The sequence below is a fragment of the Amblyomma americanum genome, chromosome 1 (genome assembly GCF_052857255.1).
Source record: "Amblyomma americanum isolate KBUSLIRL-KWMA chromosome 1, ASM5285725v1, whole genome shotgun sequence".
In the NCBI taxonomy this organism is placed as follows: Eukaryota; Metazoa; Arthropoda; class Arachnida; order Ixodida; family Ixodidae; genus Amblyomma; species Amblyomma americanum.
Genome location: NC_135497.1, coordinates 83,240,309 through 83,267,282, shown reverse-complemented (window position 1 = coordinate 83,267,282; position 26,974 = coordinate 83,240,309). Strand labels below are relative to the sequence as shown.

The window sequence follows — 26,974 nt, the reverse complement described above, 5'->3', positions numbered from 1 at the left end:
CCCGCACGGCGAGCTGTGCCAAACGAACCCGCGAATTTCCGCTCGCGCGAGGTGCGATGCCGTCGGCGAAGTGCGAAAAGATGCCACCGGCATATCGCAGCTGTATGCTGGGCGTCCACGAACTCTGACAAAAAACAAAATTGTAGCCTGTCCCGTAGCTGGCTGTACGACTACGCTTGAAATGGCCACAAACTGTATAATCAGCTGTCGTAAACAAAATGAGTGGCAGATATGCCCGCCACAGCAGGTGGGTACGCGTTGTAGTTATGCATAGCCAAGGATTTTTTTTGTTTTTACACTTTCGGCCTCCATTGCGTGGTATGCCAGAACCGGTAGCGCATCCGAGCGAAGGCTGACGCTGGTAGGCCTATGGTTCAGTCGTTAACGTGGTGATTCTGGACGTGTGGAGCGAGGAATGCAGGACCAAGCTGCTTGGGACACTAGGTGACAGACAGACCACGTCTGCACGGGGGAGACTGTTGTGACAGTCTGCGAGGTTGTGTTTGACGTGAAACCTGTTATACTTGGTCGTTGAAGCTCATCAGGTTTCTACGATGTTGACTGAGGAGTTAATGAAATTCACGTCGTGCGGTGTTTTTCATTCGCTTTTCTCCCTCCACGACGCGTGGTATACGGTTCTTAACCTCAACACGTTTGATGCCTGCGTATTTGCTGTCACTTTAGTGGTCGTTATTTAGACGGCAAAATGATTCACTTTCTAAAGTCATAACTCGAAAAAAGTATGAGAGAATGAGCGTAATGTGTATGGGTGCACGGGAGTAAAACTAATTGATAACCGATCCTTCCTGGAAAAATTCCCCGTGAAGATCCACACGCCGTGTATATATGAGTCGCTCTATCGGAGCCACTGGCAATGCCGGTACGATGCCTGCCAAAATCTTGCCGCTAACGCCATCAGCGATGCGGCGTTTCTGTGCAAGGGGCACGCGTCATTTCCGAGACGAAACATCGTAGCCTGGATTTCCTGCGTTTGCGTGCAACTGTTGAGAGGCAAGCCAGCGAACCGCGTGCGCACTTTGTTTCACTTTACGAGGTCTTGACTTCCGGCTGAAGCGAACGGCCCTTAGCGTGAAACGGAACCTGTTCGAGGGCCGTCAGCCTAATCTTGGGCCGCTCTGCGTTTCCTCGTCGACTCCTCCGCGTTCGTGGCGACGCGGGGCAAAGGTCCCCGAGCCCGATGCTCGTCGACATCATGCCCTCGGAGGGCCAGCGACTGACACCGCGCGCATTATCCGTTTTGCCGAACACGGTCACACCCGATAATGCACGAATGGCTGCTGCAACCGATTTTCTCTCTGATCCGTCTGATGCAGAAGGTGCGTGTGCGGAGTGCCGGAAAGCGCGACTGTGGCGTGTGTGTCACCACCGGAGCTCCGTGTTTCATCACTGATTACTGTTCATGCAAAACGTTGTCGAAGGTGGTGCGCTGCGTCAAGAGCCGTATGTCTTGCATGTCGCGTGGTTTGGCGAAGCAAATGACGACGCGGCGTCTATCGACTTCTGACCGAAGGCAGAGAGACGTGTAGCGACGGAATTTCCTCCCCAGTTGCGCGCATAAATGTTTCGGTCGCGCGCGCCGTCCTCCTGGAGGCCAAACTGAAATCTTCGCGGAAAAAAAAAAGAAAGCGGTATTAACCAGCGACCTGCCTAGACTGTAAATGACTAGTCAGGTAATGTTGTCCTTTTATAGTTTTTACCGGGGCTTTCATACTAGTCCAGGAGCGCACCTAATACTCTGCTCCGCCTTCGAACGAACGCGCCCTCTTCCGTCTGGTGGGGTGCATATCCAGAAGGCAGAACTCCGGTCTAATATGCAAGTCCCGCTGTGGTCACAAGAAACCCGTGGTACGGCGCCATTTGCGCATCTCAGTCACGTTGACTGTGTCCTTTTCGTGGTTCATTCGGTGCTTGCAGTTATTCGGACAGAAGCACGCGTATCCTTCAGTACACAGGGGCAGTAAAAGAAACGCACACGATCGTCTATAGCAGATGCAAGAACAAAAATGGGGGCAATATAGACGAGCACCGAATACTGCACTGCACTTCTTTGGTTATCGTCTGTGGATCTCCCAATTTACGTGCTTCTGTCCGATGTTGGGCGACGAGTATTGAGTAGCCCAGTTACGCACCGTGCGAACGTGCCCATTTCGCTGCTCCCGCAGGTACCCCTGTATACAAAGTCTTCGAAATTTTGGAAGTGCCCCCCCCCCCCTTTTTTTTAACGGACGCTGCCACGCTAAAGCATCATTCTACGCTACACCGTGTACGTGCCGTGTCACCGCTTTCGTCCTCGCTCTTTGCGAGCATGTCTGTCGTTGTCTGAAATCTTGCTGTTTTAAAAGCATGGAATGCTTTTAGCATCCGTCCTCGGGGAATTCCGGCGAACATCGTCCGTGAACCGCGGCGACGCTGAGGCCGAACTTGGCTGTTTTTGTTGAAGCATGGGGTTCAGCATGATTTTCCCGTGTAAAATTTCTCGCTTGCGCTTACGGTTGTGTTCTCACCTTTCATCCGTTCTCCATGCGTTTCGAAACGCCGCCGTGGCTGCGAAATTGAATCGGTTGGGCCAAGAGATAGAAAGGATCGACTGCGTCGCTGATCGGCAGCTAATTGGCAGCTTCGCCATAGGGTTAAAAGATAAAACCTTCGCCTCAGAAGGCTGCGGAGCGAAATCAGTTTTGTCAGACCCATTCCCGCCTGCTGCTGCCATGTGCACCACCTTTATCCTGCTCCGTACAAGATGTGTGTGCTGCTGGCAAGGCTTAATCGAATAATGCCTTTTTTTTTGTAGGTATTAGCTTCATATATTGCAGCAAGGCACGATTTGACTCCGTACTGACTGAACCGCTTTCCTACACCAAATAAACTTTCCTCAACCTCCGCAAAGGAAGACAACATCGGCAACTAAGGGACGACCCAGTAGCATCGTCCGTCTGCGCTCGTCGGTAGACCTTCGAACAGCGGCGTTGTGCCCACGATCGCGTGTCACGATAAAGCACCTTCGTCGCCGCTCGTGCTCTGCTGCCTCTGGGTGGGGTGAACGAGGGGCGCAGCGAACGATAGAGCGAATCCGGGCGACTCCCGCCAGCCCACGCCGCGAGGCTGCGCCCAGCTGCTTCGCCCATCGGGCATCGGCGGCCGCTAACCGAGCATCGGGGGCGGTGCGTGTTGGCGGGACGACGACCGCGGACATCGCGATCGGGACTCGATAGCAGCCCCTGCGGGAGCTGCCTTCGAACGCTGTCTCTCGACACTTGGCGACGGGCCGCGTGGCGACAGCGTACAAGCGTCGCGAACTGCGCGGGTCTGCAGCTACTTTGCATAACTCTGGGTGACTGAAGAGGCAAACGAGAGCTGCTCTAGTTGAGCGTTTTACACCCCAGTGAGCAGCGCTTTGCGGAGGACGCGCACTGTTCCCATGGCAGCATCCGCTCGTCGCCCAGCGGCTTATGCATGCGTGAATCGGCGGTAGCGGGCGGCGAATAAATTAGTGAGGCACTGAGCTGGGCGCGCGCGCAAACACTGCGCTTGTTTACTTCCCACCCGTCTCCTACGGAAGGCACACGGAGGAATGCCGCCGGTATTTGGTACGCGCGATGAGGAGCGCGCGCGGAACCGCGATTAATTTCGTCCGCGGCGGCCTTGGCGGCGGCGGCCGTTTTGTCTTCGCGGCCCACGTGTCGCCAGGATGCCGAACGAGGCAGCGGTCGCATTCCGAGGCCCACAATCGGCAGCGGCGCCCACAGAGCTTTGTTCCCCGCAACGGGGCGTGGGCAGCGGAGGTCACCTCGGCAATCCTCCGACGAGAAGGCCGATGCGATAGCGATCTCGGATGCGTCGCTCATTCATGGCGCGGCCGGCGCGTGATCGGCATGCCCAAGGAGCACTTACACATGCCGCCGGAGAAAGTGAAGCGCTCGGGCTGTGCGATTCCTCTGCGCGCGCATTTGGCGCGCCCGAGGAGATGTGCTCTGTTGTTTCCAGGGGACGGGCTTCTTCTGAAGCGGCACAAGTCGGAAGGGCAGTAGAAGCGCAGCATAGCTGCGGGCATTGGGTTCGCTTAGTTCGCGTCTGCGAAGGAGTTAACGAGCGTTACTGGGTATTCTGACAAAATTTACCCGCAGCCATCGAAATCGCCGCTTCAGATGGGATACAACATATACGGCCTCCTTTTTCTATAAATGCGCCCAGCTTGAAGCGAGGTAAAGAGGCTCCTAAAGTTGCATTACGCGAACGAATCTTATTTCGAATCATGCGCGAAGCCCATTCATGTCCCGGACGAAGCGCGAAAAATAAAAGGACAGTGACATTATACCAGCATCATTAAACTATGCAACATCATTTAGTCGTTACACTAAATTAACCTACGTAAATATTAGCGGGAACGCATCAGCACCCAGAAGAGTACATGCGGTTATTGACGACGTTATTTTAACCAAATGAATTTATCCAGGTATCGACTCGCACCTATCACTACAATAGGACAAGGTTGCCTCCTGTCGGACGATCGATTTCATTCTTCGTTTATTCTGAAGAGACAGCGAGGGCAAATTGAAGTTGGCATGTATCGATTAGGGCGCACCGTGCTCTCATCACCAAGAGACCTCTCTAGCCGAATAGGAAACTTATCGGATAGAAGCGACCAAAAAACGAAACAGAGGGGTGTCGTCATCACCCGCCGATTTCACGAGCAAGATGCGTGCGACAGCACCGATTTCTTCTGCGCACACCCCGGACGCTACGGTACACCGCCATTCACTTCTGAACGGTCGTCCTTAGCACCATTGAGGCGAGGTTTGTAAGACGGAAGGCAGCGCCGACCGCGTGGTGGTCGTCAGTACGAGGTAATCGCATGCTGAGGCTCATTAAGAGGTTTTCTTGTTTGATGTGCAGTCCATATACATTGAACTCGGATATTTGGAATTATCGGATGTACCGAACACGCAGATTATCCCCTTGAAAATCCTGCGTAACAGTGTAGGAAAGTGGCGCCGACCATTCGATATATCAAACCGCGCTGCGTGCCCCTGCAAGAAGAACGTCACCAAACGAGACGGGTGGGCTGCGCGGCGTTGGGCACCTGCTGGCAGCGCCAGCACTGTGGAATAACGCGACGAAACGAAGGTGTGGTCTCCTTGAGGGTGCTCTTCGATCTTTCGCGCTCATTTTCCACCCCACATCGCTGTCATGCGGTGAAGCCAGCCTAACTAAAACCTAGAGGTGGCTCTTGCCTGGCGTGCTTTGCTCGCTCATGGTAGGCTGTGGTCAGTTACGAAGAACCGTCCTCTGCGGATTCAATGCGAATCCGGTTAGGCCTGCCAACGTGCGCTGCCAGCGCTCCGGCGGGCGGCAAGTAGCTGCAACAAGCGCGTCACTAGCTTTGCTGCAGTGTATTGTTGCGTCTAGGTTAGAGATAAGCTTATCTGTTGCCATTTTTTATATATCTAATTATCGATAAAGCGAACTATTCGTGATCTTCGAATTCGATATATCTGGGTTCGGCTATATGTAGACTGGACTCGCAACTACTGAGGTCATATTGCATTACAGGACTGACCCGAACCTCCTCCTGCACAGAGAAAGGCTAGGAAGGCACAAAGTCACTTCCATAGTTTTTTTTTTTATGCATTGGCAAAAAAAAAAGGTACTACTTGCGCAGTTATGAAAGCTTTATACAAGCCGTCCAATTTGTCCAAAGGCAACTAGCAGCCCCACAAAGTGTCGCGAAACACGCCTATAGGTGGCGCGATGCAGCCAACTGCTGCGCAGGCGCCATGGCGGAAGTGCGAGGACTGATTGATGTCCGACGTGCTTTTCGATGACATTGGAAGCCTTATCTGATGGCCACGGGGTGCTCGTGAGGGTCCGCTGCCGTTCAGAAAAGATGCGGCGTTTTCTCGCCTGCCAAGACTGAGCGGCGAAGGAAGCCAAACAGCACCCCTCGCGCCTCTTATCGTGGCCAGGACCTGTTTTGAAATGTCGAGGAGCAAGTGAACACGTCGCACTTGCTACAGCAGCGGCCCATTCGCCGTCTCTTTTTGTTGGTGACGTTTCTGTTCCCGCTGCGCCTCGAGGGGTGGCGACTGCGAAACTGGATGTAGTGAACTCCACGGAGTAAATGCTATAACACTCCCAATTGGCGGCGCGTAATAAGACCGTGACATTGATAAGCGATGCATGGTTGTATTTGAAAGGACATTCCAGGGAAAGTGACGAACGTACGCATGCAAGCGCTTAAATGCATAAAGCCTTTGTCAAAACTGCCCGGCTCCTTGGGTTAGCTGTCCAGAACGCGCCCGGCAGATGCCACTCGCTGTCGGGCGGGCAGACTTCTCGTTGTCGCTCCGTGCGAAACTTCATGTTGCCACTGAGGTGGATTTCGTGGAAAAGAGCCTCCACCACTGGCGTTGGGTAGTAAAGACATTCGGGTGAAATGGGCAAATCGCCTTCGCTTTTTTCTCTCGCCAAATTTTTCTTTTCCCCCCCCCCCCCTTCTTAAGGTACGGACTGAGCGAAATCATGCGCCTTTTGCAACAAGATAGCTAGCGCGTCGGAGAAGGCCTTTCGCTGTTTTCTTCAAATAGGGCGCCTTAGTTCCACGCAGACCAGGCGGCATCAACAACCCGACCGTTTACCGCCGCAGCGTTGCGCGAGCTGGGCGCTACCTAGCGGCCTCCAGCCGCTTGCACGCTGTTACGCAGTGGGTTGGCAGGCGAGTCACTTGGCCCGCTCGAATGCACGCCGGTTCTTCGGCAGCGTGGCAGAGCAGCCAAGGCCGGGCTCCTTCCTCGAACGGACCTCGAGCCGACCGGCGGATTTCACACGGAGCCGCGCTTCCCCCCTCCCCGCCCAAGAGCGTGACTCAGGAGAGGGAACCACTTTCCCCGAACGCGCACATCCCTGATGTCATCGCCGCGCCGCCGAACTATTCGTCGGTGGGCGCGCAATTGGGCTTTCCGGTTCACCTGCTGCTCGCGTGCGGCCCGCAAGGAGCCGCAACCGTTGGCAGCAGTCATAGGCGCGGACCGGCGGCGCACTGGAGAAAACCGTTGCGGGCCGTTTTTTTTTTTTTCGTGACTCACGCGCCCAGCGGCTTGAGTCACAGCCCGATGGCCATCGCGGACAGCACCCGCTACGCCGCTTCTGGGTGAACCAGCTTGTTTACAGGCGGCGACAAATCTGCGCGCGCGACGACAGCCCACTCCGGATGTCGGTCACGTAGTCCGTCGGCGGTTATCGGCTTCGCAAGCGCGCACGCACCGCACGCGCGCGCTGCCTACGCGCCGCGCTGCGGTCGGAGCAGTGCGCGCTTCTGTCTTGCGACGCGCGGCATGTGACCGTGAGGAATTCCACCGGCTTCCGCCTCCACTTTCTCCGCCACTGCGACTCGGGCTCCGCGTGAACATGCGGAGCTGCGGGCAGCCTTTCGGAGCAGTAGCGCCGCGTAAAAAAATGTGCAGGCGAGTTTATCGGCGCGAGATCACTGGCGTAGCGGATTTCATCCTCTTCCTCGGGGGCGGCCCCGGGACGGCAACGCGGCGAAATGGGCGCGATTAGGTGACGCTGTTGCCCCGCGTCTCTGAACGGCGTGACTAAGCCCGCGCGCTGCGCCGCCGCTGCATTGCCCCAGCGAGGCGCGTGGGGGACCGGTTTATAGGGGCTTCTTCCTCTGGGCTGACCCGTCGGGCCAAAGCAATCCCTCGGTGCCAGCGCACACAGGTGCGTGCGGTACCAGCCCCGGCGCTCGTCGTGCGTGTACGCAGTTTGTTTTCACGCTTCCTCTCGCAACAGCCTGCAATGCCCGCGGCTGCGCAGTACATGCGTGCCTTCTTCAATGGCTGGTCGCAATCACCGGCGGCCTTTCGCTCGCCTGATATTCTGCGCGGTTAACATCGCGAGAAGGGCTCCTCGCGGCCTTTGTTGCCTCCCCGCGTCTCGCCATTGTTTTGCTTATTGAGCGTAACTTAAACGAATTGCGGTTTTCTCCGAGCCCTGCCGCCGGTGCTTTGTTCGCCGAGCGCGCGGACTGCGTTTTAAGCAATGCTGCGACTGCGCATTGCAACGAAATCGCGCACGTTTTGACGCGCGGAGAATCGTATGCCTGCGTGCGCCGGCTTGCCTCACATCTAGTTGGCCCGTAAAATTCTAGCGATGCCGCGTCTCCGCCGCGATGGCCCTGAGCGCCGTCGTTTGGGCTCGAGCAGACCCTAAGCAGGGCTTCTCGTGCAACGTATACCGACCGCGCCACTTGGAGCCACGCGCATCCGCTAGGTAACGAGTCGGCCTTTCGCGCCGCCGCCTAACGCGTAGCTTGTAACAGCCGCTTCTTTTACACATGAGGGCTGAGTGCGTGCCTGAAAGTATTCTGCCGCCTAACGTTGAGCAACAGATCAGTCGAGTCCATAAACTGCCGCGACCGCACGCCTTCTGCCACCTTCTAAGCCATTAAGCCATTATTCCTAGTAATGGACTAAATCATAGCCTCTCTTGTGACTACGCCTGCTGTCGATCGAACTGAAGTCGAACTGTTCGCATGTCGTTGTAAGGTGATCCCTGTGGTTGCGAGATGTGGTCGCGTCACACGTGTGCAACGCCGCCGTTGATTCAGCGCTCGTCTTTTTGCGCCCTCGTGGGACGACAGTGAATCGCGCTCCCCGTGGGCGGAGGGCCGCAGACGTCCGGCGACGCTCGCGCAAAAGGGCGATATCTGCGAGAGGCTGGGCGTGCCCGGACGGGCCTTGGCTCGCGTCCAGCGAAGCAGCGCCCGGGAACGGCTTTCGAAGCTCGTCGACTGGAACCTTCCTCAAATCGATGAGCACGAGGAAAAGAGAACAAAAAGCGGGCGCCGCTCGACCAGCGGGAGGAGCAAAGAAAAACGACGCACCAAAAGAGGAACAGAAGCGCACGCCGGCCAGGTAGCGGCTCAAACTGGAAGAGTTGGAAAGCGTCCGGGACCTTGGGCCATCAAGAGTGAAAGTTTTCGTGATATGGTTTCGAGACTCTGAGAAATGCGTATTTACATCGTTTGGCGGCGGCGACCAAGGTCACGGCGCTGCTCTCCTTCGCTGCTGCGGGGCGAGGGCGATTTCTGGAACGACTGCAGGGCCGCCGTTGTGTGATGTGCGCGCGCCCCGCGGTGGCGGGCCCTTTTCGGCGCGCAGTTACCGCGCGGAGAAGACGCACTCCGCGGGCTCTAAGCGACCGGCAGCGGCGCGTTGGTGCGTTATAAAGGTTGCCGAAGCGACGCTTTGGAAACCTTTCTCGACGTTTTGCCCGACAGGCCCCGGCCGCGTCTTCGGTTCGTGATTCGTACGGTAGCACGCTGCGGACAGCGCGCGCGTGCTTTTTAAACGAAACGTAATGGGGGCTGCGTTGAGGCTTCGTTCGCCGCCAAGGTCAGAGAGAGGGAACCGATGCTGTTTGTCAATTCGTGAAACGTGCGAGGCACCCGGAGGCCGAACGCGAGTCTAAAACAATTACCGCGGAGGACCCCCCCCCCCCCCCCCCCCCCCCCTTGCTGTTGCGGTGCTGCGGGTGCAGTGCACGCGAGCCGCCCGTCGCGGCGGCAGAAGGCCGTGCTAGCAGCGGAACGACACAATGCGCCGGTCACGAAGCGCGTCTCTGTAGGATAGCCAACGACTGCGTGCGCCTAAACGCGTCCAATTACGGGGCTAAATAGGCCATTCTCTGTCGAGGATGCCGCCCGCTTTATTGTGGCCCCAACTTGCGCGGAATTATTAAAAGCTTCGCCTGCGCGTTTTCGGTCAAAGGATGCTCGCTCGAGGCCCGAGGAAGTGGCGGCCACCACGCTGCGTCGGCGGTTGCTTCGTAGTGTCGCGAGGCGGGGCATTTGGTGCTCGCTTGCAGTGCACTACAGGAAGCGTACAGGAACTGTGCACCGGCGGTAAAAATGCAAAGGGTTCCAACTGCCGTCCGTTCCTTCTGTTTGCGTGTTCTCCGCAGGTGCGCCCCTCCCGTGGGCTGTGTACGCCCGCACGAGAGCCTGGCTGGGGTGTTGGTTTCTCGCTTTACCAGCAGCAGGGCCTGTTTCCAAGCCACCTTGAGCGCAGTACTGCTCACCTAATGGCGGAACGGGCGGTGCTCCTGAAGCAGGAACTACACGCTCAGTTGATCTTTGTCTTTTCTCTCTCTACGTAACAAATGTCGACGTGGTTAGCGCGATGGCAGGACGTGCACATGTCAAGCGGTATCAGCGTGATCGACACTTGAGCCTTATTTATTAATTTATTTACTTATTACAATACTGTAAGCTCTTTCCAGCTATTACAGAATTGGAATGAAGTAACAGAAGGAGCAGTTTCCAAATTACATAACATGCAGGGTGGGAATCAATAGAACAAACAATCAGAAGGTCAACAGAAAAATGCAAAGGAGCAGATCCCAAATTATGCAACATACATTTCTAACTTCTTCACAAAGTCAGTTTGTATCAGTCAACAATCGTCACGGTTTATTGTGAAGTCCCGTTGGCTCTGTCTGGAGTGCATCAAGGCGCATTACGGTCCTTTATTATTCCCTATACCGCGTGTTTCACCGAACACTTTCAAAAATTAAAAAAAAATACTTTTTCGCGTAAAAATATGGCATTTGCGGCATAGTATTACCAGTGTTGGCGGACATCAGAAAACCGGTGAATCGTCTTAATTAGTAAGCTGGTTAAGCCATTTTTAGTAATTAACTTTTTAAATAGTAGAGTTAGGCGCCTAGTTGCAATTAGAGATTAGTAGCCGATCGTTAGTAATAGCCATATCACTTTTTAGAATTTAGAAAACGCGATTACCCTTGCTCTGCGGCTCGACAAAATTGAGCTTTTTCGACTAGTTACGTGCACTGGAGGTGTTGCTTTGCCTACATGCTTTCGAAAGCGCATGTATTTTTCGCACGATGTCCCTCATAGCCTGAGTCGCTTCGGGACGTTAAACCCCCATAAACCTGCATTTTCGCACGATGCAACCAAATTTGTCGAGCCACAGCGGCGAGGGTAATCGCGTTTTCGAAATTCTAAAAAGTGACATGGCTATTACTAACGGCCGGCTACAAATATCTAATTGCAACTAGGTGCCTAACTCTTGAAGTTAACAAGTTCATTATTAAAAATCAGTAAAAGCCTACTATTTAGGACGATTCACCGGTCTTCTCGTGTCCGCCAACTCTGGTTATACTATGCCGCTAAGGCCATATTTTTACCCCAAAAAGCTTATTTTGGAAAATATTTGAGTGTTCGGTGAAACACTCGGTATTACTATATAATGCTTTGCAACATAACATTGATGCTATTTATAATTGGTGTGGTTTGTTGAAAATGGATCACAATACCTGTTACGTGTGTCTAGAATTTTATCCACTCCTAACCGCTACTACCCGAGTAACACAGTTCTTAAATCTAACTTCCTACCGTTATCTCGGCGTCCAAATCTCTCTCCGCCTCACTTAGTCCTTTCTCATTAACACCAGAATTAACGCCAATCGCATGCCCAGTTATCATCGTCGTAATTTTTCTTGTCTCTAGCTCACGTAAACTCCTGTTGTGTTGTTCATGGTAAACTAGAATACGCAGCATCTATATGGGACTCTAACGCCGTCGAACTTGCTCAGAATAACTCCGTGCGATTCATTGCACATAACTACGGTCGTACTGCCAGCATGTCGGTGAGACGAATGTTTAACCTACCTTCATTAGCTTTACGTGGAAAATTTTCTTGCGTATGCTTATGCCAATCTTTCATAATCGTCCCCATGTTCGTCCCCATATTCGTGCCGTGCTGTTTCCTCCGCCTTTGTACATATCGTCATGACTGGACCACGCTCACAATGCTCGAATCACCCCCTGCAGGACAGAAAGGTGCAGTGGCTCCTTCGTTCCACGAGCTGCTGTAACCACCTCTCCGGGCCGATTGCTAGCGTCGAAGACATCCGTCATTTTCGAACCGCGTTAGCTAACGTTGCATATGCAGAAAATTGACTTCCCTGCATCTCCTTCGTGTGAGGTAAATAAGAGTATCCGTTGAAATAGTGTCAATAAATAATCCTGGATGAAAGTTATTCCAATCTGTTATCGTTCTTGCGAGAAAAGAATCTTTAAAAATCAACAACTCTTGGGGTGTAAGTCATAATTTCATTCGGGTGATTGATACGAGGTGGTAGGCTTCTAGGAGGATGCAGGTACAAGTCTGGATCCAGGCTTAATTTTTTGTTATACAGTTGATAGATAAACTTCAGTTTTTCATGTTGCGGTCAGTTCTAGAAGTTGTGCCACAGCAAGCAGGGCTATTACCGATTCGTGTCATTGGTAGGCTGCAAAGTAACTGCACGCCTCTGAACTCGCTCAAGCCCTTGTCTTATTCAGGGCGGGCGACGCCTTTGTTTGGCCGAAGTGCATCCTCGTGAGACACGCTTAAGTTAGCCCGAAGGTGAACGGAGGACGCAGTGGCTGTCTGTGGAAATTTCCTCCCATCCGTGACACCTTGCATCTGTTCACCAGGCACCGACTAGCCCACTGTCCTACTGCCCACCCGAGGAAATGAAGCGAGATTTCCCGATGGCAGGAATGCATTGCACTTGGCTGCCGGAGAAACTGTCGCGGAGGCTCAGTGGTGCCCAGGGCAGCGGCTGCATTCCTGTGGGGAAGGGGGCAATCTCGAAAACACACGTGTGCTGCGCTATACTGGAGCACGTTGAAAGAGCTGCAGGCGGTCGAAATTAATTCGGAGCACGCCGAAGGTTCAGCTTCGGAACGTTAAGCCCCGCCTAAAAGATCACGCCGTCTTGGCTGCTGGAGGAGTAGCTGTTGTGTAGTAATGCATCGATGCCCGTTTAGGATGAGCGGAGTATGGCCTTGGTATCCTGTCAGGAATGAAGATCCGATCTTTTTGCCCGTGTGGTCCCAGTGACGAACCCACTCAGTACGTAAGCGTTATACGTAATGCTGTTGCTCATGTGCGAGAATATTTGTGTTCATTATTGATGAGTGTGAACGCTATTTCTGCTAACGCCTGATTTGTAGGATCATTTTTTGTAGTTTTTCTCCCATCGGTCGAAGAGATGAGGATATTATGCTGTTACGCATCGACCAGGTGGAGTTTCAGTCAGGATGGTCTGAAGTGGCTAAAAGCTCATCGTCGGGAGCTAAGCATACAGTCTGCGAAACAAGTGTTGACGCTGAAGATTCGTTTTCTTATCCGCAGACTCTTCACAACCGAAGCAAAGCTCCAGAAATGGCTCTAGCACCGTGTCTGCGTGCTCCTCTCGAGGGTGCAACTATCGAGGTCACTGTTCGTTTTTGTAAAAAAGCATGTGGCATGAAGCCCGGCGGAACTGGCATAGGTTGCCGAGAATTGATTAGAGAGAACTGTCTCTGTATGTGTCCATCTCGTTCGCCGTCCCTTGTCTTTCGAGGCGCTACAACTGGAAATGCTGCTACTGCGCCAGCTTAATGGTTATTCGTCCGGGTGACGCCGCTCTCGGAGACTCATTCAGTTGTATACAAGTTTCTCAGTGCGGAAAATAGTTTGTTTCTGCAGGCACCGTTAAACGAAAACCTTCGCCTCCCATATGCAGCTTCGGGAGGTGAACACGAACGGTGTGTGAAACAGCTTTTCTAGCCGTATGTATGCTTCCACTATGAGGTTATTGAAGCGAAAAGCTTCACTACGCTAGTCAACACCGCGCTTCGCGCGAGCCGGCGTATGTCGGAGCACGAGTGACGTCACGCACGGCGCAGGTGGCCGCCGCAGACTCCGTCGCCTGTTTCTCTCTCTCTCGCTCCCTAGTCACTACTGCGCATGCGCCACTAGTGGCACCGAGCCACAGGTGTACCACCGCTGCGCAGCGCAGCGCCTTTCCTCAAAATCCAAATTTAAATTTCCAGTTTTCTTTCTTCTTTTGCCCCGCCGCGGTGGCTCAGTGGTTAGGGCGCTCGACTACTGAGCCGGAGTTCTCGGGTTCGAACCCGACGGCGGCTGCTGCGTTTTTATGGAGGCAAAACGCTAAGGCGCCCGTGTGCTGTGCGATGCCAGTGCACGTTAAAGATCCCCAGGTGGTCGAAATTATTACGGAGCCCTCCACTACGGCACCTCTTCCTTTCTTCTTTCACTCCCTCCTTTATCCCTTCCCTTACGGCACGGATCAGGTGTCCAACGATATATGAGACAGATACTGCGCCATTTCCTTCCCCCCAAAAAACCAATTATCATCATCATTATTCCTCCCTGCTTTATCCCTTCCTTTACGGCGCGGTTTGGGGTGTCCACCGAGACATGTGAGACGGTTACTGTGCCATTTCCTTTCCTCAAAAAACAAAACAAGTGAGCCGACGGCGTTCATAGAGTTCACTGGCGTTGACAACTTTGCAAAGGCCGTTACGAAACGAAAGGCGCACAATCGGCTCCGTGGGTCAGCGGAGACCTCAATCTCGCTTTCGCTTTGTATATCCCGGATTAGCTGGGCTAATCCACGTTAATTTTTTGGATTCGTAGAACGCTAGCCGAAATGTCCCGGCGGCCGGCGCCAGAGCAAGGCACGCGAGGTGCACCGGGGTCGCACCGGTGCGGCACTGCACCGCGGGGCAGGCTGGAACGCTGCTCCGCCGAAGCCGGCAGAGCCAGTCAGTCGGGCGCTATTAACCTCGTCACCGGGGCATAAAGTGAGCGTTCTCGTATGCACAGACCTCGATTCCTGGCGGGAGCTCCTTTTCGGCGGCGCAGTGAGTCTCGCAATGACCGATGGCAGACGCCGGGTCACGGGGTCGGCGGAAGATTAAATTATTGCGCTGCCGACAGGAACCGAAGCACCCCTCGCCTGCAGCGGCAGCCGCGCAGGCGTCCCCGTTTCGCGTCCGTCTGCAGCGCGGAGGGGGCCCCCCCACTGCGGTCCGTCGCTTCGACCGTGGCCGTCGGAAGACGGCTGTCCTCTCCGGCATTCCATCCCACTCACGGGGCCAATGTGTCGCCGGAGTTGGCGGCGGCCGCATGCGAGGGATCCGAAAGTGCTTGCTGGTCGCAAATATCCCAGGCACCGCGAGAATGGCTGACAAGCGACTACTTTTCCAGCTACACGGGCTGTATGTAGGTGCCGTCGAAGCGCAATCCGATCGACTGCCTACGCAACTTGGTGCATTCTTTCGAGGCTGTTATTTTCTTCCGAGCCCACCTCCGTAACACGATCAGCGTAGCCTCCCCCACGAGACCTTGTGCGCGGTGCGCGTATATGAAGACACGGCTGCTCCTTATTATCAGCCATGTGAACTCTTAGTGTTGTCGCCAAGTGGCAGATGCGGAAAGCCTTAGAATGCATTTCTACATTTAAAAAAGAAAAGAAAGAGAGAAGAGAAGGGCGTTGGCAGAGCGGTGGCTGTCGTTTGCCTCGAGTTAGATGCCAAGCGCGCTGAAGAGTTCCGCTGATCCTGACCAGAGCGCCAGTCACGACCGCGGCTGGAAGAACCGGGCGTGCGTTTCGCAGACTTCGCTTTCCCGGCGCTGCTATCCCGTGGCGCGTGAGGCCCCACACTGCGAAGCTGCAGCGGTGCAACAAGGGTTCTTCGCGTCGGTACAGGCCCACAGGTACAAAAGCCAGCACGGGAAGAAATTTCACCAGCTCAGGGAGCCCCCGCGTCCGTACCACGGACAGCCAGGGTACGTTTCGTAAGGACAGCCTGCTGATATAATTCTTTCGGTTGAACGCAGACGCCCGACTGATGCGTGTGGACAGTGTGAAGTACAGTTATTCTAATTTTCGTTCTTGTTCGTTCCCGAAGTTCCGACGAGGCTTCACAGAAGGCGGCGCAGCGCGAAAAGACAGGATCCGTGCAGAAGCTGGAATTCAAGCCGGAATTTCAACAGAGACCCGCGGTGAAAAGCGGTGCCTTTTAGCGCGTTTGCGCCGAGTAGCGAGAATGACGAGCAGCAGCGGTGGCGCTGCTTGGAGAAACGCGAGCCACGAGGCGGAGGTTAACAGAGCCGTCCCCTTTCGCGCGGCGGCGCTGTTCAAACGGGGCGCCGTTTGCCTTCCGCGTTTCCTCGGCCCGAGGCGGAAGCTTCCGCGTGCGTTTGTGCGGGTCCTGCACCGAGCCTGTTTGCGGTGGGCGTTCCCCGGCGGCGTTTGCATACCGGAGATTTACCGAACGCGGGGCCGCGTCGTGCGCCCAGCTCCACGCGACCCTCGGGGGCAAACAGGAGCGCTTCTTCGGGCACGGGTCGTCGTGCGCCCATTCTGCCGCTGGCTTCGGCCTCCGGGGCCGACTTACCGGCCCAGGCTCCGCTGCTCGGCGGAATGTGACTGCCGAGCAGTGGCCCCCATCTTGCGGTTTTGTTTCCCTGTGCTTGCAGGGTTACGCGCAGCAGCGGGTGCGGCACTGGAACAGTCTCGCGGGAGCTGTGGGCGACACACTCGGGGCGTGTACTGGCGCGGCAACTGCTCAAGGCACCACTCTGGATAAAGCGCATTGCGCTCGGAAGGGCCAACTGCACTCCGTATTGTCTGATATAAATTGCGACACCGTAACAACTACCACTACAAATAACATCCGCTTCTGACCTTCTGTTGTTTCATTAATGAGTCGCGTTGAACTTGTGTATGTGCAGCTTAATCATGCGCCCACGCGCAGTGTTATGAAGTATGGTCGGATCTGTCCGCTTGAAACGTTCCGTTGGCTGCAGTCTGTAATCATTCATTACTTGCATTAGTTATGGAGTACTCCTATCCTTTCTTTCTATCGCCCCCCTCCTTCTTTCCCCTGTCTGTCTTTTCCCTGTCCTTTTACTTCCCGCTAGCCGCAGCTCAGGGTCTTCAGGTTTCGATGGCAGATGTCGCGGTTAGCAACATCTTCCGTTTCTCATTTATTAATAAAACCAATAATAATGATGATGATGATGATGCTGATGGAATTCCGGCGTCGTAAAAAGCCTGGGTTCTAGAGGCTCAGATTCCGCAGTGTTTTGCGTTTCCCAGAAAACGCTCGGTGAACTAAGCAAAAAAATCCGCTCCAATTGGCGCATACCATTACAGCTTAGCCTTCCTTTTCTCTTTTTCTTGGCATATGCAGCAAAGCTCACATAATTCCTAAGTAACAGCTTTATGTGCATTCCTTCGCGTGTAGGGAGCAGAACGATTGGCCAACCACCCGATTAATCGAGACAAGGCGAGCGGCAACAGCTCTTCTGTCGCCCTGCCCAGAACCAACCAGTCGTTGGAAGCGTAGCAGAGCGAGCTTGCACCGAAGCTTCCTTCGCATCGTGTACCCTGTTCCTGGATATGATAACCACAGGAACGATGTATCCATTAAAAGCAGGCTTCATTGCACCTGTCGACGGTTGCTGTGCCTCGCATAGCTGCAGGGCACTGCACAGCACTGCCCTAGGTGGTAGTGCCTCCAGGGCTTTCTTGCTGGCTACTCTGAATGGCTACTCTGCATGCCTCGGCAAAGGGCCCTGTCGCGCAAGTGGCAAAAAATGCGTCCGGCACGACGTTGATGGTGCTCATTGCGACAACTCGGCAGGTCCTGTAGGCTTCCTGAGCCAGGCAGCAGTGTTTTTTGAAGGGGCACCGCGATGCTTTCCCCAGTGCCGATTAGTATGATTAAACGTATTCCCCATGCGTTCCAGAGATCAGTGCAGAAAATAAGTGTTGAACTCTGAGCATGCAAACGAAGGTTATTTCGCTTAGAAAATTCAAGCAGCCACGTCTGTTGCAGCCGGCATTGCAGCTGATGTTACCGATCAACACGCTAGTTAAGCCCAACTCGTCGATGTGCGGATTTCTGTTTTATGCGTTGCATGTTGCAATCACTCAGTTCAGCCCTTGGGCGTGGCCGGGCAGCCACCATTGAAATTTAGCGCAACCACGTGACGTGACGACAGCCGGAGGAAAAGCTGGGCCCCAACTCGCGCGGTCGCGCGCGGCCGCAGCCACCACCTGACTCCTGCTCCTCCCGCTAGGGGCGCTGCGCTATGATTGACGTCACGGCATATGTATAAAAGAGCTGCGCTCCTTCGCCGGGACAGTCTTATACCCCTGTCACACGGGCATTTCGAGGGCCCTCGAACCGATAGTCTATCGACTCAAAGGCGGGCAGTTTCAATGGCGATCGAGTCAATAGCCTATCGAGTCAACGGAGCAGCACGGAACTCCATCGAGATATGCAACGCATTCTTGGCTTAACCAAGCTAAGCCTGGCCATTTTTTTCTCTTCTCGGGTCAGGATGCGCATCATCGTCACAGACTGAGCGCAGAGCAGTGCTCACCATCTGCAATCTAAGCGCAAGGGAGTAAGAAGAGAGTAGGCTTTGCTCTAGTACACCCCCTTTTATAAAAGGCATATAGGGGTGCTTAGGCATATAGGCGTGCTTAGAGTGTGCGCACGATCGCGCGCGGATTTGCATGGTTAGTTCAGAAAACGTCACTACCAGCTGCGCCTGTGGCGCCGACGACGTGGCGATAGCGTTATTCGGCACGTGTAGTGCGCAACACCTCCGAGGTTTCGGCGCGTCTCGCGTGACGAAGCCGCGGGTCACTGGGCTGCTGCTGCTGCCAATCTGCGGCGCGTCGATGTGCCGAGCATGCCGACCTTCGGCGGCGTGTCGCGCGAGCGAGGATGCGGGGAGGGCACTGCGCGGCCAGCGCTGCTGCTGCTGTCGGGCGGCGCCGAAAGAACGAGCGGCGCTGACGAAAGCGACGTGTCGTCGGATGCCCCGGCGAAATGCATCGGCGTGACCCGAGGCGGCCGGCATGTGGGTCACGCCGCATTAATGGCGTCGTGGGCCGTAGCTCGCTTCTCTCGTCCCCCCCCCCCCCCCCCCCCCCGTCTCCGCTCGAGAACGGCGTGGATGCTTGGGCGAGTGATTCGCACTTCGACCCCCCTAGGGGACGGAAGACGCCGGGAGGTATCGTTTTAGGGAAGGGCCTCCTAGCACTGTCTCCTCGCCCCAACCGGCTCATTGAGCAGGTCTCTGGCTGAGAGTAGCCATAGTCTTGCGGCCGACCTGCAGAATCCACGCAATCAACCGACAGTCCTTGGGGAATGTGAGAGGTTGGGCTGTGTACATGCATAATAGCTACGAGCAGCTTGCGTTCACAGCATGTAGAACTGATTCTTTGGGGAAATACTAATTTTCTTCGAGTGAGGGGGAAAAGCAACGTCACTGCTGGGAACCACTGAACAACAAGATGTCAGAGACCTGGAAGACCTGGGATTGGCGGGGAAATTTCGTGCACCTGGAGAAATCGGGGAATTGTGAGGAAAAAAAAAAGGCCAAGTCGTGGGAAAGGGCCGACTACAACGCTAAACGATGATCTGCAGAGAATTGCCACTGTGCATTTGAGTGCCCAGCACCCGGCCCGTGAAAGTTATCTTGTGTTTTAGATTCGCACTCATGTATTACAGCATGGCATCCTGTCCATCTTGGCTTTAGCTATTTTCTTCCTCGTTTTTCACGAAGTGAGCACTCCGTGTGATCGATTGTTCTGCCTGGTTGCAGCAGTACTCGCTCAGTTTGGGCTGGTACAGGTCAAGAAACATAGCTGCATTCTCAGGCATCTTCCACGGGAGAAACCAAAATCACTGAGCGCATGGAAGCCCCGCCGCGGTGGCTCAGTGGTTAGGGCGCTCGACTACTGACCCGGAGTTCCCGGGTTCGAACCCGACCGCGGCGGCTGCGTTTTTATGGAGGCAAAACGCTAAGGCGCCCGTGTGCTGTGCGATGACAGTGCACGTTAAAGATCCCCAGGTGGTCGAAATTATTCCGGAGCCCTCCACTACGGCACTTCTTTCTTCCTTTCTTCTTTCACTCCCTCCTTTATCCCTTCCCTTACGGCGCGGTTCAGGTGTCCAACGATATATCAGACAGATACTGCGCCATTTCCTTTCCCCCCAAAACCCAAATATTATTATTATGAGCGCATTCCATGCGCTCACTTTCGCTTTTCTCGTGCGAGGCGCCACACTGCTCCACAGTGTTTGACGTCACTGTCGCTCTACCAGTGAGCTGATATCTGATTATATCAGGCACTGGCGGAAAATACCTGTTTCTGTCATGTAAGCATCAAATTATTCTGTGATATTAGAATTTTTTCCCAGAAAATAATTATTCTTTACGCGAATTTTCGCCGTGCTACATGGCTCCCCTCTCCCCTGATGTGATTCTCAATATGCGCTCTTATCACAGTTTCGCAGAAACGCGTTTTTTTTTAACTTACACTGTCTGCGTTGATATTCTAGACTATTAGAGAATACTTGATTTTATTTGCTACCGATTTATATTACTCAGGTCCGTTTCAATCCCAGAAATTTATCTGCGCACCCTTATTGGGAACGTCAGTTGTTGAAAAGAAAGAGAAAAAGCAACACTTATAATTCGCAGCTTGAAGCTCGACTTAAAAAAAAAAGGGGGGGGGGGGGGGGCTGTCTTAAACAGGAAGAACAAATCTGTTTTCAATCTGGCGTTCGCAGCTTCAGTAAATATTTATTTTCCTTTGAATGGTTTGTGCACTGTCCATTACCATCGGCTACCATGTTTTTTCCGTCCCTCAGTTAGTGGTCGGGGAACTTTGACTGAAATAGTCTGGGAACTTGACAAAGGGTAGCTTGTAGACGCCCTGAGCGAGTATTCGCTGGCTGCAGTCTACCGTCGCAGTACTCGTTCTTCCCGTTACCGAAGATCGCACGACAGCCGCCAGTTGGCGCTGGCGTAGCAGCCCGCAGCGAAGTTTGCGGCCCGCAGCCTCGGAAGCGCGCCGTTCCCACGGCAGGAGCCAGTGGCGGATCGCCACCTTGAACTTGGCGGCAGTGAATGGGGAGCACGCCTTGAATGGAGCCACTCGAGCGTGAGCCCCGATGGAGCCCGCGGGCGCTCATGCGCGACTGACCAAAGCAATTAATCGGCCGCAGGTGCGCGTCTCCAGCAGTGGCGGCGCTCGTTAAAGGGAGCGCGCCGGTTTTAACGGCGCCGGGGCCTGTTTGGCCAGCGGCGGCCACTCGGGTCGGCCGGCGCTGCTCCTGTTTGCGCAAGTTCGAGGCGGCCGCAGTCGAGACCCCGGCCGGCTGTTTGGGCCGCGCAAACACGGCACGCGCCGGTCGCGACCCCGCCTCGGAGCGCCCCCACATAGCGAGGCGCACTAGCTCTCATCACGGTGACCCGGGCGGCAGTACTCCCGTGCTGGCAAAACGAAAAGGACTACCCAAATTTCCTGTGTGGGTTGAGCCCCCCCCCCCCCCCCCAGCCCTCTCTCCCGTGCGAGCCAGCCTGGGCTCTCCACCATGGGCGAGCTTATGCACTGCCTTGTCCTGTACAGGCCCCTCCAATTTGAAAGGGAACAAGGAGTTTGTACAAAACCACTAATTTACTGGTAAATTCACTACTGCAATTGAAAATGCCGTTTTGTACGTTTACACCAGGAGGAAAAATAGTAAGAAACAAAAAAAGCGGCCTTGTCGCTCAAAGTTACAGATTAGTCATTAATCGAATGCTCATACTTTGTTCGCTTTCATGTTGGAAACACGTACATAACGCTGTCATTTTCGCAGCTGAATAAAGTTTTCTACCCCCTTTCCACCAAATGCTGCCTGCGCTTAAGGGCATTGCGTCTCCCAAGACAAGAACAAATTGTGAGGGCACTTAACTCTGCTTACGTTTGTAGGAATGCGAAAACACGTGTTTTGAGGAATAATAATAATAATAATAATTGGTTTTGGGGGAAAGGAAATGGCGCAGCATCTGTCTCACATATCGGCGGACACCCTGAACCGCGCCGTAAGGGAAGGGATGAAGGAGGGAGTGAAAGAAAGGAAGAATGAGGTGCCGTAGTGGAGGGCTCCGGAATAATTTCGACCACCTGGGGATATTTAACGTGCACTGACATCGCACGGCACACGGGCGCCTTAGCGTTTTTCTTCCGTAAAAACGCAGCCGCCGCGGTCGGGTTCGAACCCGGGAACTCCGGATCAGTAGTCGAGCGCCCTAACCACTGAGCCACCGCGGCGGGGCAAGGAAACGTTTTGACGAAAGGAAAGGGCGCAGTAGTTCTCGGGCATCCACATCTCGGTGGACACCTCAACCCCACGAAAGTGTGTGCTTAGAGGAAAGGAAACGTTACGAAAGGAAAGGGCGCAGTAGTTCTCGGGCATCCACATCTCGGTGGACACCTCAACCCCACGAAAGTGTGTGCTTAGAGGAAAGGAAAACGTTACGAAAGGAAAGGGCGCAGTAGCTCTCAGATCTCGACATCTTTTACATTTCGCTTCCACCTTTGCGGACACTTTTTCGCCGACATAGCCTAGTAATGCTTTCGCATTAAAACTGCGCAGACAAAAGATGCCAGTAGACGGAAGCTTACTCTCTGCGTGCGTATTGGCTAAGCTGGAAAGTGTAGCGAGAAGCAGGGCTGCAGCGTACTGGATGAAATCCGATCACTCTGCGCCTGCGCCCCAGCAAAGGGCCCTGACGGCGGGCGCAGTGCCACACTGCAGCCGGTCAGGGCGTGATGGCTGTTGGAGGCCAGCCGACGAATGGTCGGTGACGGGTGGCATGCTCTCTCTTTGCAGTCCTTCTTTGGCCGGACGTACAACAATCTATCGGCGCTTGGAGACTGCAAGAACAGTGGCCAGTGCGTTATCAACAAGAAGAACAGGACCTCTTGCAAGAGCTGTAGACTCAAGAAATGCCTCATGGTCGGCATGTCAAAAAGCGGTGCGTATTCACGGTGTTTATTGTTTGAAAAAAAAAAAAAGTTCACTCTAAGAACCTAGCGCACCATGCGTGCGACGAGTGTAGACGTTGGACATTTTGGTTCAAACAAGAAAAAAAAAGTACGCCGAATTGAAGTTTCGAGATTCGGTTTAACCGAAAGAGATCAGTGTCCTTGCCATGCATGCCACAGGTAGCTAGCTATTGTGTTAGAGTTACATTCGGTTAAAGGATAAAATTGAAGTACGCCAACCATGAGCGTGTTGAGACTGCGGTACCTGTGGATTAAGTCGCGCAGTAGTGCGTTTTGAGGCATTGTTCCGCTACCTTACACCTCTGCTCACCGGCAACTTCGCGTACCTCCTTGTCAGGCGTCGTAAATGTTAGCGTAGCCCTGTTCACAATCCCCACCTGCCTACAGGGCAGTTACTTGTTCAAGTAGCTTTCTCCACTGCATATGGGGACACTTAATTACCGTAAACCGGGCTTAAATGCCCCGAGAAAGTGACATGTTCTGGCTATCGCGGCTGTTAAGCGGCAGTCCCGTACTCTTTCTCTACCCAGCGCAGCAGTTCAACGATAACAAGACAACCCATTTTGAAAGCCAACTTTCACTTGAGGTTTTGTCCGACGGTTAATGACATCATTTCCTTCTGCAAGCACAGCTCCAAGTATGATTATAATAATACTCACAGAAAAAATCCGCCTGAAATAAACACTGAAGAAAGTCCGCCGAATTTTCGAAAACTAAAAGCACAGTCCAATCACTTGATATGTGTCAGAATGTAAGCACAGTCGCTCTGCTTGCTCAAGGCTATTTATTTATTTATTTCAAGGGTATTGCTGACTAAGCACAGTCGCTCTGCTTGCTCAAGGCTATTTATTTATTTATTTCAAGGGTATTGCTGACTGCCTTGTGGTAGTCATGGCAGAAGGTGGTACAATGTATGAAAGTACAGCAAATGACGGGGCAAGATGATACCGCTGTGAGTGAATACACGCAAATTACACAACGTCAAGCAGACTAGGCGAACAGCAGGAAAGCAAGTCCACTACACACTAGACACACTAACGTGACACATGCAAAGAAGCAGCGGACAAAGAGATTTTTGCGGTAACATGTTGCTAATGCCACATACCAGCCGGTTCCACTCGAAAATGGTGCGTGGAAAGAGTGAAAATGAATAAGCTTCATTTTGACATCACAACTCGCCTCTCATGCTTGTTTCAGGTGTGGCGCGTTGTGTTGTATTGCGTGAAGCTCTGAAACATCAATTTTATGTATTATGTTGGACAGCATTTTTTGCCTATGCACTTTGAGACGCGATTCTAGGGCGGGAGGCCCAGATCACTTACTGAAACCTGGCTCCCATATGCGTGATAAATAAACCGTAGCGAGTTCCTTTGGACGCTTTCAAGTGGGTTAACGTCTGTTTAATGTGCGGGCCCCAGACAACATCGACGTATTCGATTAGTGGCCGTACCCGCGATGTGTATGCTGCCAATTGCTCGTGGAGTGCTTTACGCGGTACTTGAATAACCAGAGCTTTTTGAATGCGGCTGAAGCAGTGGATTTTATTTTACGCTGCTGTTCAGGCTCGACGTTATCATTACACCGAGGCATTTTATGTGATCAAAGGGTTTTGTCGGAAGGCTGTCAATTTTGTATATGCGCTGTAGTGGTTCTTTCTTTCGCGTTACGGTTGTTTTGCTGCATTTGTAGGTGTTTATATCCATTTGCTAAGTGCGACACCAGTTAAGCCGCTGTTAGACAGTCGCTTAAATGTGTCTGATGTTTGGCAGATGCGATACAATCGTTAGCAAAGAATCGGCATCGCACACGTGAATTGAAGGACAGGTCGTTCAAGTAAATAAGGAAGAGAAGCGGCCCAAGGACTGAGCCCTGGGGGACCCCTGAAAGGTCCGGTGCTGTTGGGGAATTCGAATCAGGTATCTGAATAAACTGGTGCCGTTATGTAAGACAAGAGTCTAGCCATTGTACGACTTCATGGTTGTTGAATATCATTGTCTGTTTAACAACAGGTTATAGTGCGATACCCGGTCAAAGGCTTTTTCAAAGTCAATGAAAATTAGGCCTGTCTGTCCATTGTTTTTAGTGTCATCATAACTTAATTTGTGATATGAATTATGTGCGTCACTGACGATAAACCTTGCCAAAATCTGTGTTGAATTTCCTAAAAAAAAAAACGGTTGCCTTCTAGAAATGAGCTTACATGCTTGAAAAGAAAAGTGTTCCATCACATTACTGGAAGTACATAGCAGCGAAATTGGTCTCACGAAAAGCTTATCGCCTGATTTATGGACAGGTATCGCGTTAGCCATCTTCCAATCGCTTGGAACTTCTGTAATAGGCTTTCAGTGAAGATTACGAAAAGGTAGTCCACCACTCGGCGTATCTAAAGGAAGGCGTTTGGGAAGTCATCGGTTCCAGAAGATTTTTTTTTTTTGTGTTCAGGCGTAATAGGGACGAGAAAATACCCGCCTCCTTGATGACTAGATCCGGTAAATTTAGGCGGGTGGCTTGGAATTTGAGAACTGGGTTACTATCACTCAGGAATACAGAGAAGTGGTCATTAGAGGCTGTCGCTATAAAGAAGTTATTTGTAACAACTGTATTATTGAGCTTTAATTTACTAACCGCGTCGTTTTTTCGTGACAGATGCATCCAGAAATTTCAGCGTGACAACTGCGTGATAAAACTGCGGGTGTCTGGAACATGGCGGCTAAAGACAGCTTTGCGCTGAAAAACGGAATGGAAGAACGCAGTAGTACTCGTTATCAGTAATTTGGGACAATTCCTAGCTAGAGCTGCGAAGCCTTGCGGCCTATAGCGATTCAATGGAAGTCGATTTGTTTTTTTTTTGTATAACTAATCTCACGGATAACATACTGGGTTTTTCCACACGATTTAGGTTCTAGAGGATCTCCCGCACGCATCAAAGGCAGCGGCGTCTCGATGCCTCGCCTAATATTTATTCTGAAACCATTCAAAATTTAGACAATCGGCGCCCATGAAAAGAAAGTTTATAGCCCTTTCGGGTGACAAAACACGATTTTTGAAGAATCTACAGCTCCAATCGCTTTTTTTTTTTTACCGGAGGCTTTAAATAGAACAGGGATCTAACTTTCCATTCTTCAATGTCATGTTCGTGTTTAATTGGCATTTTCACAACACGGTAATCCTATCTCACGCTGCAGGGCTATATAAGCCAATGCGTCCGCACGCACGTATGCGTCACGCCGTAGCCTAACGATATTTCGCCCCGTAATGACGTTTTTTTTTCTTCAGGAAAGAATATAGACCAGATTTTTTTTTTTACCCTCGCACGCAGGCTGCGGGCGCGCTCCTACTCTCGACACCAGTCGCCATCTGCCGGCGCGCGCGGCCCGGTGGACTGCGGGTCGCGCCGGCGCCACGCGTATAACGCGCGTTTACGTGTTCTTCGCTTCCTTCATTGATGCGCTGCATCACCTAGTGTTTGTGCGTGTGCTGTCCATCACTCCTCACATTTTCCCTCTACCAGACAGTACTGCGGTTATCTGACGCGCATTGTTACTCGAATGTGAAATCCGAGGGTAGTCGACCAGGTAGGGTGCGGACTGAAAAGCAGATTTCTCCGCTGGCGTGTCGTTTGTTGCCGTTGTTTACGTGCGTTACCGTCTGTGATAATTTTATGCATCAGAATCTAGATGTATTGATTTGACAAGACGGCGCAGTGATGTGCAAGCGCTAACTGGATAGGCCAGCTGCAGACTGTCCAGGCGAAGCGCGTGCTTTCGTACGCCTTCGCTGAACTTGCTATTGTTTCCATTAAGCACATGTCGTGCACGGAAATGCAAGGACGACCGCTACCAATTTAAGTTGCTATATTTCCGCACGTATGTCAGAGGGATCGGCGGGATAAAGGGCTGACCGTGGTATCTTTTTTCTGTCGGTGTCTGCCTGGATCGCAGCAAAATATATATGATTTTATTACATTCTATGACACTTGTCAAACAGCTACGCGACGCTGTCAGACGCGCCGAGAGTTTCGGAATAAAACGAACGTCACTCAGAGCCGCGGAATTCGTGAAAGCTGGCTTCTCTGCTAATATTTATTCAAGCTTTAATAAATTAAGCGAAAGTACTTTTTATGCGCCAGCTAGCATACAGCTCGATAAAATTTGTTTTCTGTTAGCCCTGCTACTCACTTCAGTCCAGAAGGAAGGATTAAGAGCACACTGGAATTGGAACTCTA

General features: G+C 52.8%; 1 protein-coding gene across 3 annotated transcripts in view; it reads left to right on the top strand.

The window, feature by feature from the left end:
• Window positions 1-26,974, top strand: part of LOC144113141 (uncharacterized) — a 167,338-nt gene that overhangs the window by 134,681 nt on the left and 5,683 nt on the right. For all 3 annotated transcript variants that reach the window (XM_077646052.1, XM_077646054.1, XM_077646053.1), the window contains one exon: window positions 22,574-22,718. In XM_077646052.1, coding sequence (XP_077502178.1) covers window positions 22,574-22,718 — 145 coding nt within the window. The remainder of the gene's footprint in view (window positions 1-22,573; window positions 22,719-26,974) is intronic.